At 35.4% G+C, this 13,611-nt stretch overlaps 1 protein-coding gene across 1 annotated transcript in view; it reads left to right on the top strand.

The window, feature by feature from the left end:
- Positions 1-13,611, top strand: part of GUCY1A2 (guanylate cyclase 1 soluble subunit alpha 2) — a 409,166-nt gene that overhangs the window by 36,101 nt on the left and 359,454 nt on the right. The window contains exon 3 of the mRNA XM_032642081.1: positions 5,318-5,439. Within this exon, the coding sequence (XP_032497972.1) occupies positions 5,318-5,439 (122 nt within the window). The remainder of the gene's footprint in view (positions 1-5,317; positions 5,440-13,611) is intronic.

Below are 13,611 nucleotides of genomic sequence, written 5' to 3'. Positions count from 1 at the left end.
TACAGTTAAAGGGATTTCAGGCAATTGCAAGCAAGTGCTGGAAAGTTTATTTTACATGTTTCTGGGGAGGTGAGGGTGGGAAAGAGGTGCTTTTCCTAATCCCTGAAATTGGGCTTTGCCTAAAGCTTGTCTTGAAATAATTCAGCTTTTAGGTGTCTAGGGTTGGATGATGAATCAGAATGGGTAACAGAGAGTAGGAGCTAGCCTTTTTCTTTTTAATTTCATAATTCAGCCTCCAACCGCTAACCTTCCCATCTTCCCTTTCCTCTGTTTTGGTACTCTGCCTTTGGATCTGCATTATTTATCAGAGCTCCAGGATTATATAGTCTTGCGCCTTAATTAATTTTTATACCAGTGGCCCATAGAAACTCTCTGAGGCTTTTTTTAGTCTCCAAGACCTAGACTTGAATGAAGTGAGCAGCTGTTGAAAGGATCAGACAGATGGAGGATTGGGAGGGAGTAGCCGATGGAGCCTCTTGTTAGGAAGTAAGATAGCCTCTCTGTACTTCAGCAACTTTATCTTTAAATATTTATTCTGTTCCTTAACTTATCCATTCACTTGTCCATTTATTTATTCATAGAGATCATTCAAGCTGGGAAAATAAGTGCTTAAATAATTTATTCGTGAGGTATGGTAAATCTTCATCTCTTCATCTCCACTGTCACCATGGTCTCTCAGATAGAGATTCCAATCTAGTTTTCTGGCTTCTACTCCTGTAGTTTCTGATCATGTATGTCTGGGTGGGGCTCAAGAATTGGCATTTCTAAGGAGTTCCCAGATACTGCTGATTCTACTGGTCCAGGGATCATGCTTTGAAATCCCTGTTTAAAACCATATAATAACTTACTGTAATAGAATAAAATCTGAGCTATTCCTGTGATCTGGCCTCTGCTTACCTCTCTGATTTCATCTTCTTCCACTCCCCACTTGTCACTCCACTCCAGCCACTCCAGCCTTCTGTTGGTTTCTCAACTATACCAAAGCTTGCTTAGGCTCAAGGCTTTTGCACATACTATTTCATATACCTGGAATGCTCTGTCCCCAGATGTTTGCATGGATTATTCTTTTATACAGTTAAGTCTTTGTTAAAATGTCATATCCTCAGGAAGGTATGATACCCACCTAAAGTAATCTTCAATCCCCTACCTCAATCTCCAACCACAGTGATTTTCTGCTACATTAGTCTCTATTATCCCTCTTCATAGTACTTATCATTAGCTTATATTATCTTGTTTATTTTCTTATTTGGTTATTTATCTTATTTACTCTTACATTATTGTGTCTTTGTAAATGCTTGGTACATAGGAGGAACTAACAGTTTTTTGGGGGGAGGGAGGAGTGCGAATAAATGAATACATTGTACCCTAGAGGTATGTACACAGAGGTATGTATATAGTGGATAAAAGAGTAAATTATGCTTCGGAAGGGGGTGTAAAATGAGTAATCCCTAGGGTCCATTATAGTTCTAAAATCTATAGTTCTAGTATCCAAAATCCTTCTTTTTATGGCATAAATTATACTCATTTTTTTGCATAGTTTTCCATTTATGTTTAATGTTCTGCTACAATGTGTCAGATTGACTTTGTGGTAAATTTTGATTGCTGTGTAAACTCTGCATATGCAGTCTTCTTCCCTCAATCTAAAATGAGAAAAGAGGGCCCTGACTGTTCATCTTTATGTTAGCCTTTCTTTAACTCAAGCTTCTAGGGAACGGACTAGTTTTGGGGCAGTGTGGGGTGGGAAGAATAGTGAGAAGCAAAAGTGGTAAGTAGGAGACAGGCAGTGTTTACCTTAGGAATCAAAAGGAACTCAGGATTGAGGAAAATCTGGTTTATGGTGACAATTTTTTCTGATGTCATTCTTGTCATTATCTTGTGCCCTTCTCTCTGTGCAGCTTTATTGTGTAGTATAGAGCAAGGGACTGCGAAAATGTGCTTGGAAGTAGACATACCAGATTTACTAGATTTAAAGTCAGGTTGTGCCTTTGAATGATCATGGGCAGATTACTTAACCTCCCTGAGTCTCAGTTTTCTCATTTTTAAACATGGGAATAATAGCACGGTAGGGGTGATGTTTAAATGAAATATTAATGGTAATAATATGGTAAGTCATATAATCAGCTTGGTATACATAGGTAATCAGTATGTTTGTTGAATTATAATTACCACTATTGTATCTGACTCTTTTGCACCTTAATTTTTGTTGATTGTCTTTCTCTTTCTCCTCTTGCTGTATCCTTTACCTGTCCTCCTTGAGCCTTTAAAACTCTGCACTCGGGCTTCCCTGGTGGCGCAGTGGTTGAGAGTCCGCCTGCCGATGCAGGGGACACGAGTTCGTGCCCCGGTCTGGGAAGATCCCACATGCCGCGGAGCGGCTGGGCCCGTGAGCCATGGCCGCTGAGCCTGCGCATCCGGAGCCTGTGCTCCGCAACGGGAGAGGCCACAACAGTGAGAGGCCTGTGTACCTCAAAAAAAAAAAAAAGAAAAGAAAAAGAAAAAACTCTGCAATCATTTGTTTAGCATCAGGAGTTAAATATGCCCAGTTCATGTTCCAGCTACAGCTTTCTTCTTACAGAGAATTTGGATTTTTTAAAATCTAAATTTCTTCCTCCAGAGTGCCTAATCTAACTGCTCTCACTCATGTTTATACTACAGCACTCCTACTGGTCTTTAGCTCACAAAAATGGATTGCTATGGTAGGGAAGACAAAGCAGAGATTTCTTTAAAACTATGATTAGAAAATAACATGATCATCTTTCTGAGATGTAATTTTAATTCATTATATATTTTTAAACATCAAAGTATAGAAAAATATGTATTCAATATCATGCCATTCATTTTATACTTTTTGCCAGAATGAGCATCGTTGTGCTAATATCGCAGGTAGGACTGCTGCCAAACTCATATTGGTCTGGGACACCGTTTCCTATAGTCATCTAAAGGTATATTATTACACCATTTATCACTGTGGGCTCTATGTTTGTTTTATACAGCCAACCTCTGTTCTCTTTTTATTTTGACAGTTGAATAAGGATTAAGCTAGAATAATTTCAATAGAACGTTAGAAGTGAAATTAGGAGTGGGTTAACCCTGCTTATTCTGGGAAACAGGCTTCAGTGATATTACTTATGCTGTTGTGGTCAGATTTTGTGGCTATAAATTATTTTATCTAAAAAGTGATGTAGCTTTTTTGGATATATTTACATATAATATCTATCTTACTGAATAAAAACAAGTTAGATAAAATCTAATAGCTATTGATTGCTCTCTGTTTTTGAGGTAATATACTGGGCACTTCATATCTGTTATTTTATTTAATACTAACAATCTATTTCATAGGATCACTGTATTAAGCTAATTTTTACAGATGAGGAGATTGAGACTGTGAGAAAAAATATTTTGTTTAAGGTCACTCTGATTAAAATGGTGGAGCTTGATTTAAAAATAAACCTGTATTTGTCTGTGTTTAATGACTGTGCTCCCCATTCCACCTTTTACTGAGTGATTCCTGCATTCTAGAAACTGTAGTAAGCATTTTGCTTAACTGGTTTATTGGAGTCTAATCTTACAAACATGAAACCCTTTTACTTTTTTCTCCCCAGTCATTTCAAACATGCTATGATGAGCCCTCTTTGATACTAGGTTGGGCAGATTGCACTGTATTCCAAGTACTTTCAGGGAGTATAAAGTCCACTCCAGACCAATTCAAATCTTCAATCTCATATCCAATCTTATTCACTGTCCCTCTCTGCCTGGGTTACACCTTGGCCTAAGGAGCTTGGAATGCAATGTAGTGGTGATATCATGTATTATTGACTCCTCTGCTTTAGGCCAGTCCTTTCTGATTACTTTCTCTTCTGATGTGTTATATCAGGCATGAATAAAATGGGAAATAGTAGAAGTCTCGTTTACTTCACTGGTGGTTGTAATAATCCTCTCTTGGCTGTGATGCCCTCAGCAAGGTGCATGTACAGGCTCTGCCTTTACTGCTTCAGATGCCTCAGCTTCTGGCTCTGTGAATTTCACTCCACAGTTTTGCTAGTGTAATCCCTGCCCCTGGCTGCAGCCTCTAGATAGGGAAAGCAATAGGATGGGACACCCCCAGCTCACCTTTCTTTAGTGATATCTCCATATCACTAAATATGAATTTTCCCATGGGAAACCCATAGTTTTTGCCTTACCAAATAGTAGGACTGTAGGCCAGTTCCAGTTTGGCTCTATTTATTTTCCCTGTTAATAACACTCCCTGGAATCTTCTTCCATTCAGTCAGGTATAGAGGGATGATTAGGAATTCCACCACCTCAGCAGATATTCATGGAGGAATGAGATACCTAAGCCTCAGTCTCTATCAGAGTAGATCCCTCTTTCACCAACTGGTCCTCTGTAGGGAATATTCATTCCCCTTCTCTCTTTTACTTGTGTTTGTGTGTGTGTGTGTGGGTGGGGGGAGATAACAACAGTGCTCTCCTCCTAGGCCAATAACTCATTCTTCTTATTATTTTCTTTCAAAATTTTCCTGTTCCTTGGCTTATGTATGCTGGTGGTGAGGTGACAATGGCAGTGACTATTTAGTCATTTCTTAAGTTCTGAAGGCGATGTCTGGTCTTCTTGGCTACTCTTTTGAAACATGGAAGCGTTTGACCTTTATTTTCTGCAGCTTTGGTGCCTTAGCTCTAATTCAGAGGAAACTGGAAAAGTTTCAGTCAACACAGGCATTTTATCTTTAAGTCCTCCTAAGAACTCTAGGAGGTATCTCCATTTCATGAGGGAGGAAAGTTAGACTAACAGAGATTAGGTTACTTGCCCAAAGTCTCACAGATACAAAAAGGTAAGACCATGATTCAAATTCTGTCAGACACCAAATGCTTTATTTGCTTATTTGTTATCCATGCTAATTTCTTGACTGTAATAGAAGTTAAGATGTGTTTACTTTCAACACAGTTAGTGCTAACGCACCGAATTAACACCGTTAATTATTCTTTTTCTAGGCAAATTCATTATAGAAACAAATTACCAGTAGTTATGAAGCATTCAAGTAAAGAAACATTAGCTATACAAACTGATGTATTTTCTGGTTCTTATCATTTATTTTTTTTCACACATTGCTTTCTTGTTAATGACTGTTCCAATTCCAGGTCCACATTGCTTATTCTGATGTTAGTGATGGGTTATGCCAGAAATTATGTCTTAAAGCTTCAGTTGTTTGAAAATGTCATTAGGCTAAGAGCATAAACACATGATTTTGTGTATGTATATGAGTGCATTTGCAGAGTCTTTTAAAAACTTCTCCATATACTAATTTTGTTTTCTTCTTAGTTATAGGGATGTAGAAAAGAATTTCTACAATATTTCTAACAGATGCTCCTATGCAGACCATTCCAACAAAGAAGACATTGAAGATGTCTCAGGAATTCTTCAGTGTACTGCTAACGTACTCGGTATAGTAACTATATATTTATAAGGTTGGGAGAGAATGAGTAAGGGGAAGGGGGAAAAGTAAAAAAGAGTAAATGTTTCATTTTCTACCAAAGAGAGATTTGGAGATTTGGAGACTATGGTGAATTGAGACCAAGACCTTGTCTTCAAATGACTTAGTTTCAATACTTCTGATGATGTTTAAATGGAAATTACATGCATGCCATTTAGTTGGAGATTGGAAAACATTACATTCCAGGCAAACTTTTCTAAATATTCATATCAGAGTATTATTAGTCTCCTGTAATCCATATTTCTCTGGCTCTTAATTGGGGATCTTCCTCTTTTCTCAAAGTCCATGCTTTATTATTATTTATTCTACTATTTCTGGAATGCCTGGTTGGGGCTGGAGGGTGGCTCACATGTACTCATAGTGGACTCTACAAAGGCAGTGAGGTAGGTCATCTATGGAAGTCTCTGCACCCTGTTTATAGGGGGGTGTCTACCTTGAAAATACTAGTATTTCTGGCAAAGGGCTGTTTTTAGATGTTCCCAACATGGTAAGGGATACTGTTATAAACTGCACTGAATCATGCAGCTATAAAGTACCATAAATGAGATGTCCTATCTTATGATCTGAAGTTCTTGGTGTGTGAGAGGTACATTGTATTATACACAAAGTAGATACCATACCAGGAATATTTTTTGCTCTATTGTTTTTTGGGAAAGATACCTCTTTCAATTTTTTTGGAATCTTCTTTTTGCCTCAGAACTCAGACAGAAATCCATGGAGTTCTGGGGAGTGGTGGTGGGGAACAGCAAATCTTAGTCACTGACTCCATACAAAACTCAGAATCACCTCTCTCAGAATCAGATTTTGGAGACTAGGAAAAACTTGTTCCCCTTTCTTTCCCTTTAGGGTAAGTACTTTCCCTGGAGACACCTGAGTCCCTCCTATAAACAGATTCCAGGTGACCTCAATGCATGAGTTTACCAGATTTTTCTAAACATATCTGACTCCCAGAGGCAGACCTGGCTTTAACAAGCTGGAACTCCAGCTAGACATTGACTACATTTTCTTCCTAGGTAACTTTTTTAAGCATAAAATATTATAATAAGAACATGGACCTTTTGTGAAGGGAGGCATATAGATGTAAGTGGTTTGTCTAAGACAATAATGGGCAGTGAAAAGATGTACTTACTTCAATCTTAGTACAACTGCATGGATGTCATACTACACAAGTCAACATTATTGGAGAAGATAAGGGGTGAGAGTAAAGGTGGGGTGGGGTTGGGCATTACCCAAGAACTGTTTATAGTTTTCTGATTTTGTATTTCCCAGGACTCTCTCATAAGTGATATCTATTTCTTTTGATGCATTGTGATTTTTGAAAGGGTGAGGTGAGATGATGTTCCACTAAGACGGATGTATCAGAATCTTGGCCAAGGGATTTTTAATATATTGAAAAACTTCTCTTTAATTACTAATTTTCTAAATGATTCCCTGCCCCTCACATCTACTTTCCTTTCCTTTCCTTTCCTTATGCTGCCTACTTTGAGAATCACTGAGTTAGAGGGAGTAAGAGGTGTACAAGATGATGAATATGTAAGAAGTACTAAAGACTTTTTCTGAACTGTGACTTGAGAATAAGTGTACACAATTCCTACAAGAAACTCTAGGTCAGACAATTTGATATAGTAAACACCAGGTGATACTGTTGGCCCAGCATAGCTTAGTTGATAGATTAAGTTAGTGAGTGAAAAGAACAGCAGGCAGTATGCTACCTGATGGTATTAGGGAAAGAGTAGTTTTTAAATAAGTACTTATAATTTAGAAAGGGACTGTATAACAGGGTTTAGATTTCCATAAATATTAAATTTTTCTGGAAAACAGATATTAGGTCTAATGTTTTTCCCTGTAAATGATGATGGGTTGTTCTCAAAATGTAAAAAGCACAATCTTGTAAATGACTGCCTCCTGTTCACAAGACGCTGGCATGTATCCAACAGGTGATTATGTGCCTAGGACGTAGCTGTTCTCTTAATTTATGTCCTATCATAATTCTTGAAATATAGACTGAGGACAAAGAGGACAGCTTTACTAGTCATATTCAATGTAAGCTTTATTTTTATTTTTAACAAGTCACTGAAGTATGATTAATCTTGGTTTGCTTAGATCTCACCTTTTACAAAGAATTACATTTAAAGTCTTCTGTGCAATCATTTATGCAAATGCAAAAATTGATTAACTCTGAAAAGAAAAACACCGTAAAGAAAGAGGACCTGTTCTGAGTTGGGGAGTTTAGCATGGACAAATAGAGTTTCAATGAGTTTAAGGAAAATGTTGATGCCTGGAAGCCCTGTCTGTGGATGCCAGAGGGCAGTTTTCCAACTCTATGATTTATATTTACCAGCTTTGGGTGGTGTGGTTAGAATATTGGTGGATTGGATTTGAGGGATACATATTTCTCTCACCTTCTTAACATATTACAAGGTTATAGTAAAGACTAGAATTGTGTTTGTTCACTCATCCGAATGTTATTTATATTTCACCTATCATCAAAAAAGATTTAAAGTCATAGGTCAGAAAATATGATCAGAGTAACAAATTTTTCTCCTTTCAAAATGACCATCTCTACTTAGTATAAACTCTAGATAGTTTGATCGTTTACCAGCTCTGCAGGTTGAAGTTTGAGTTAAGTGGTTGGCATGGAATAAAAAGAGAAACCTGAAGAGAAGGAGAAAGCTTGTTGCAGAAGACCAGTCATGCTTCTGTCATGCATTTGTTCCATTGTCTCTTCCTTAGGACTCCCTGGAAACATGTGCACATTACAGAGTGGTTTATGCCCTCTGTAGTAATGGTAAAGAACTATTTCTAGACATCAACATTTTTGTCATTGATTTTCTTTTGTTGGCTTAGAAACTAGTTGTTATATTGTCTCATTATTTACAAATTAGGGATATTAAGTACAGATTATTCCTTATTTTGGTGCTCTGGCATTCACTGTGATAATGCAGTACAGTACTCTAAGGAGGTTTTTAAACTCTGGAAAAAAGGATATACAAAGAGAGATAGTTGTGAACAATGCCCTCCCTACTGGAGGCTTTTAGTGTTAAACGTACTGCTTTATTTAGTACATCTTGTGCATACCAAAATGATCTTCTAATTTTAGTTGTTTGAAAAATGTAAGCCTTTTCCAGGCATAATCTGCAAAGCTCATTTTTAGCTCCAATTAAGTAAAATTATGTGTTTATAGTCTTATGAGGTACAGCATTGAGTATTTTCTTGGAAATTGTAATAGTTGATTGGTACAATGAAGCATCTATGCTAAAACATTAAAGGGTGTATACTGTGTTTTCTGCTGAAGTGTTGCCACCTGATCCTGTATCTTGGATTTAGGTAATGTTGGGGAAAGGAAGACAGAATTGAATAGGGAGACTTAAGGGAGAAGGATGATATATTGCTTAGCTCCCTTTGCGTAATACAATTTAAAATAAATGAGGATTATGACGATTTCAGTTTTAACAGGTTTTGATACTGTTAAAGGGGTTGTGGGTGTTTCATCAAAAGCCATAAGATATAGATGGTGTAGGATAAAATCATTCCACAGTAGGACAGAAATCATATAGAAATGAGAGATCTAAGGTAATTCATCTACTGATGAATTATAGCAAACAGAGGTTTACTATTTTAATAAGCATCAGTTATTTACTAAGTATTAACAAAGTATAGTTTTATACTGCCTTGGCTAAAGTGCATTTTCTCTCAAAATAATTGGTGAAGGACATGAATTGTGAAAAAATATTCATTAACGTTTTTTTTCTGTTTTAAAGGTCTTCTGTTAGAGTGGGGCTTTATTGTCTCCAAAAAGTCAGCATTTAAAGTCAGTGTCAGAGTAATGTTTTCATAGGATTATTTGTTGGGAAAATGCTAGTGAGGAGAATGGAGTGGATGACCTTTGGTGCATATACCTCACAGTATTTTTGTGAAATACTGTGAAACCTGAGCTCCCTATAAAGTGCCACTGATTCCAGAATCATTAGCTGGTATGGAACTTTTTGTTGCCACTTGTTTTTATATAAGCAATAGTTTATTGCTTACATGTTGACTTGTATGTACTTTTCTGCTTTTATTGTGATTTTGAATGTGCACTTGACAGCCTTGTAATTGGCCATAAAACTGTGAAGAGTTAGTTAGCCTTACTTTAGGGTTAAGGTTACCTGAGGGTTTCCTTAGAATAACTCTAAAACATGTAATTTTTTAGTGAATTAGAATATATTTAACATATTTAGCATATTGGAGAACTAGTTGGTACAAAAACCACTTATTTTTATAGATGAATTAATATTGATAGCAATAAATAAATTCTGCCAATATAGTTCTTTTTTGGGGGAGACAAATGATGTTTTATTTATTTTTTTATTGAAGTATAGTTGAGTTACAATGTTGTGTTAATTACTGCTGTACAGCAAAGTGATTCAGTTATACATATGCATATATTCTTTTTTTAACATTCTTTTCCATTATGGTTTATCATAGGATATTGAACATAGTTCAGTATAGTTCTTATTACTGTAACTTGGTAATGGATCAGTTTTCTCTTTCATTAAAAGTAAATTAAAAGTAAATAGTGTCAGTATTTTAATGAGATGAATTGGAGTTAGGGTGGCTGGAAGGGAACTGATTTATTAACTGATTTAATAATGATATTATAATGTAGTAATTTAGAGCGAAAACTAGAGCCAGATTACTTAGTTATGAAAACATACTTACTCACTGTATGAACTGGAATAAGTTACTTAATCTTTCCATACTAGATATTTCTCATTTGTAAAATGGGGATAATATAATTACATACCCTCTAGAGTTGTTAGGAAGATTAAATAAGTTAATTTATATAAAGTACTTACAGCAGCCTGATAAATAACAAATGCTGAAGTGTTTGCTCCTATTATTGAATATTCACAAAATAATGTTTGCATCAGAACTGGGAGGTCAATATTCTCCCTTTTATAGATGAGGAAACATATTTTGATACAGTAACTTGTTAAGTTCCTTTGTCAGTGCTGACAAGCCACAAAAGCAGGATTTAAAACCAGGTCAGTCTGACTCCAGACCTTTCCCTGCTTCATGCTGCCTTCAAGGATCATTGGACTAAGACTGACTACATCACACCTCCAATGCTAATTACACAAGTCTTTCTAGTTCTCTGAATTATGAAAGTTGTCATTGTATTGCATTTTACTTAGTTCATTACTACTTGAAAGTGTACTAGGGAAACTTGCTTGCATAAGGATAGTATCAAAAAAGTTTGGTTATTTATCATTGGTATTAAGGAGAATGCAGTTTCCTTGTAATTTGAATCATTTACAGGTTAGATTTTTTTTTTCAGATTTCAGATGTTGACAGTGCAAATTAAGGGTGACAGTGTTTGGCTCATGACACAAACATGGTTTCATAGTTATGCTGTAGTAAACCCTATGCCAGTTCTGTTGGCCACAAGATTTCAAGCTGATTTGGTGGCTTAATTTAATATGTTAGATGTCATTGGCCTAGCACAAACCTTGCAAAAGACTGTATTTACAATGCCATTGATTTTTTTTTTAATGGTTAAGCTTAGGAATATTGTCAAAGTATCTCATTTAGGAATTTAATAATTTAGGCATTATTAAATTTAGGAATTTAATAATTATAAAATTATTAAAATTATTAAAAAGGAATTTAATAATTCCTAAATTATTAAATTTAGGAATTTAATACTTCCTAGTAGAGAATTGAGTAGTTATTCTATGTAAATTAAAAATAACTTCTGTTTTCTACTCTCTGCTTGAATACTATTTTCTGAAGTGATTAGATGTAGTAGGTAGGCCTGAAAAGGAATGAGACCGCTGAGTGTCTCACTGCCTCCAATATGTGTAAAATTATAAAACATTTAAATAAATGTTAAATAATTAAATAAATTAAATTAAATAAATTAAATAAATTTAAATAAACTGATCCTTAAATTATGCACACCAGCTTTAGAAGATACAAGTATATTGAGAAGAAATGTAGAGGGCTTTCTTTACTCCCCTAGATATTTTTTTCTCTTGGGAGCATTTTCTTCTGAATCTTATGACAAGCCTTTTCCCATTTATCCTGCTAAATTTCTCCACACTAAGCTTCTCTTCTTTACTGAAAAAACATGACAGTCATTTTTCTTTCTTGTTTTTTTGATCTTCTTTGTTTATATCTAATGTGTTATTGCCCTATCACTAGCAGCTTTCTGTCCTGGACCTCTTCTTTATGTGGGAGAGCAACCTCTCACATCCTAAATTCTTCAGACTGCCTATTGTTCTCTTTTCTGAATTTTTTAGTAGGTAGGTTTTTACTTTTCTTTTCCCTTTAAGTTTTTAAAAAATAAACTTTTAATTTTAGTATAGTTTCAGATTTACAGAAAAGGTGTGAAGATAGTAGAAGGTTCTCATACATTCCACACCTATTTCCCCTATTATTGACAGCTTACAGTAATATGGTACTTTGGTCCCAATTAATGAACCAGTATTGATACATTATTATTAACTAAATTTCAAGCTTTATTTAGATATCTTTAGTTGTTACCTGTCCTTTTTCTGTTCCAGCATCCCACTCAGGATATATTACATTTAGTTGTTAGGTCTCCTTAGACTCCTCTTGGCTGTGACAATTTTTCAGTCTTTCCTTTATTTGATGACTTTGATGGTTTTGAAGAGTACTAGTCAGCTTGCTTTCAGTTGTCTGCTGTGTACTTTGACATATGTCCATCATTATTGTGTGTGTGTTTTGAGCACTTCCCTACTATCTTGTATTATAAGATGCTCCAGACTCATCTTGTATATTTTCTGCCTCAGTCATTTCTCAAAGTCATTTCTTAAAGGAGTCTCAATGGAGTCCTGATTCCTTTTGTTGGAGAATGGTGTTGGAAACCAAAATCTGGGTACTCGGTGTACTCATTGCTATTGGGGTGTTGCTGCTTCTAGGCTCTCTCAGTTGACAGAGCAAGGAAATATATATGTGTATATTAACTGCTATATATATATATATATGCCTGTCTATAAATATTTCTGTATTTCTGTATTATGCTAAATATGAGTTCATACTGATGTCTTCAACTCTAACCCATTATCGTATGGATCATTCTGACCTTTCCCCCTTGCTTGCTGTAACCTCCTACTCCAGCAGTGAGAAACTTTGTTCTGTTTAGCCATTGGCTACATAATTGTTCAATTGCAGTGTAGGAGTATTGTTGTTTCAGAATTGTTATTACATGCTCCTATGGGAAATGATTTTTATCAACTAGAGTACAGTGTTTGTGTGCAATTTCAGAGTATGGATTTATGTATGAAGTTTTACAGACTCCACTCATTTCCAAGGTTATTTAGGTCAGCACCTTTCTACTCTACTACCTTCAATGAAGTTTTTTTTGTACTTGTAAAAAAGTTTGTAATACAGTTATATTCTTTGTGTGACTTGATAGCTAATTCATTCCATTCTGGGATCTTACATTCCATTTCTGGGATATACATATGTATATATATAAATATATTTATATACAAATATATATAAAAAATTTTTTCTATATATATATATATTTAAAATTTGCATACTGTAAAGTTCACTTTTTGTGCTGTATAATTCTATGAGTTTGATAAGTGCATAGTGTCATGTATCCACCATTATAGTATCATATGAAATACTTTTACTGCCTTAAAATTCCTCTGTACTTCACCTTTTTAACCCTACCTCTTTCCCTCCAACAAATCCCTAGGAAATACTAATCTGTTTGCCACTCTATAGCTTTGCCTTTTCCAGAATGTTATATAAGTGAAATTATAATAGCATGTAGCTTTTTCACATTTTTTCTGTTTTTTTTTGTTTGTTTGTTTTTTTGCTTAGCAGTGTGCATTTAGGTTTAGTACATATCTTTGTGTGGTTTGATAGCTCATTCCTTTTTTCTCTCTGAATAGTATTCCATCATAATAATGTACTACAGTTTGCTTATCCATTCACCTATTGAAAGACAGCTGGTTACTTCTGTTTTTGGTGATTATGGATAAAACTGCTATAAACATACACCTGCAGATTTTTATGTAGACATGTTTTTGAATCAGTTAGGTAAGCACCTAGGAGTGTTATTGCTGCACTTTGTTTAGCTTTGTAAGAAACTACCAAAATG

This window comes from Phocoena sinus, chromosome 8 (genome assembly GCF_008692025.1).
Source record: "Phocoena sinus isolate mPhoSin1 chromosome 8, mPhoSin1.pri, whole genome shotgun sequence".
Taxonomy (NCBI): Eukaryota; Metazoa; Chordata; class Mammalia; order Artiodactyla; family Phocoenidae; genus Phocoena; species Phocoena sinus.
Note: the sequence above shows the minus strand (reverse complement) of the source record. Positions and strands in the feature narration are given on the sequence as shown.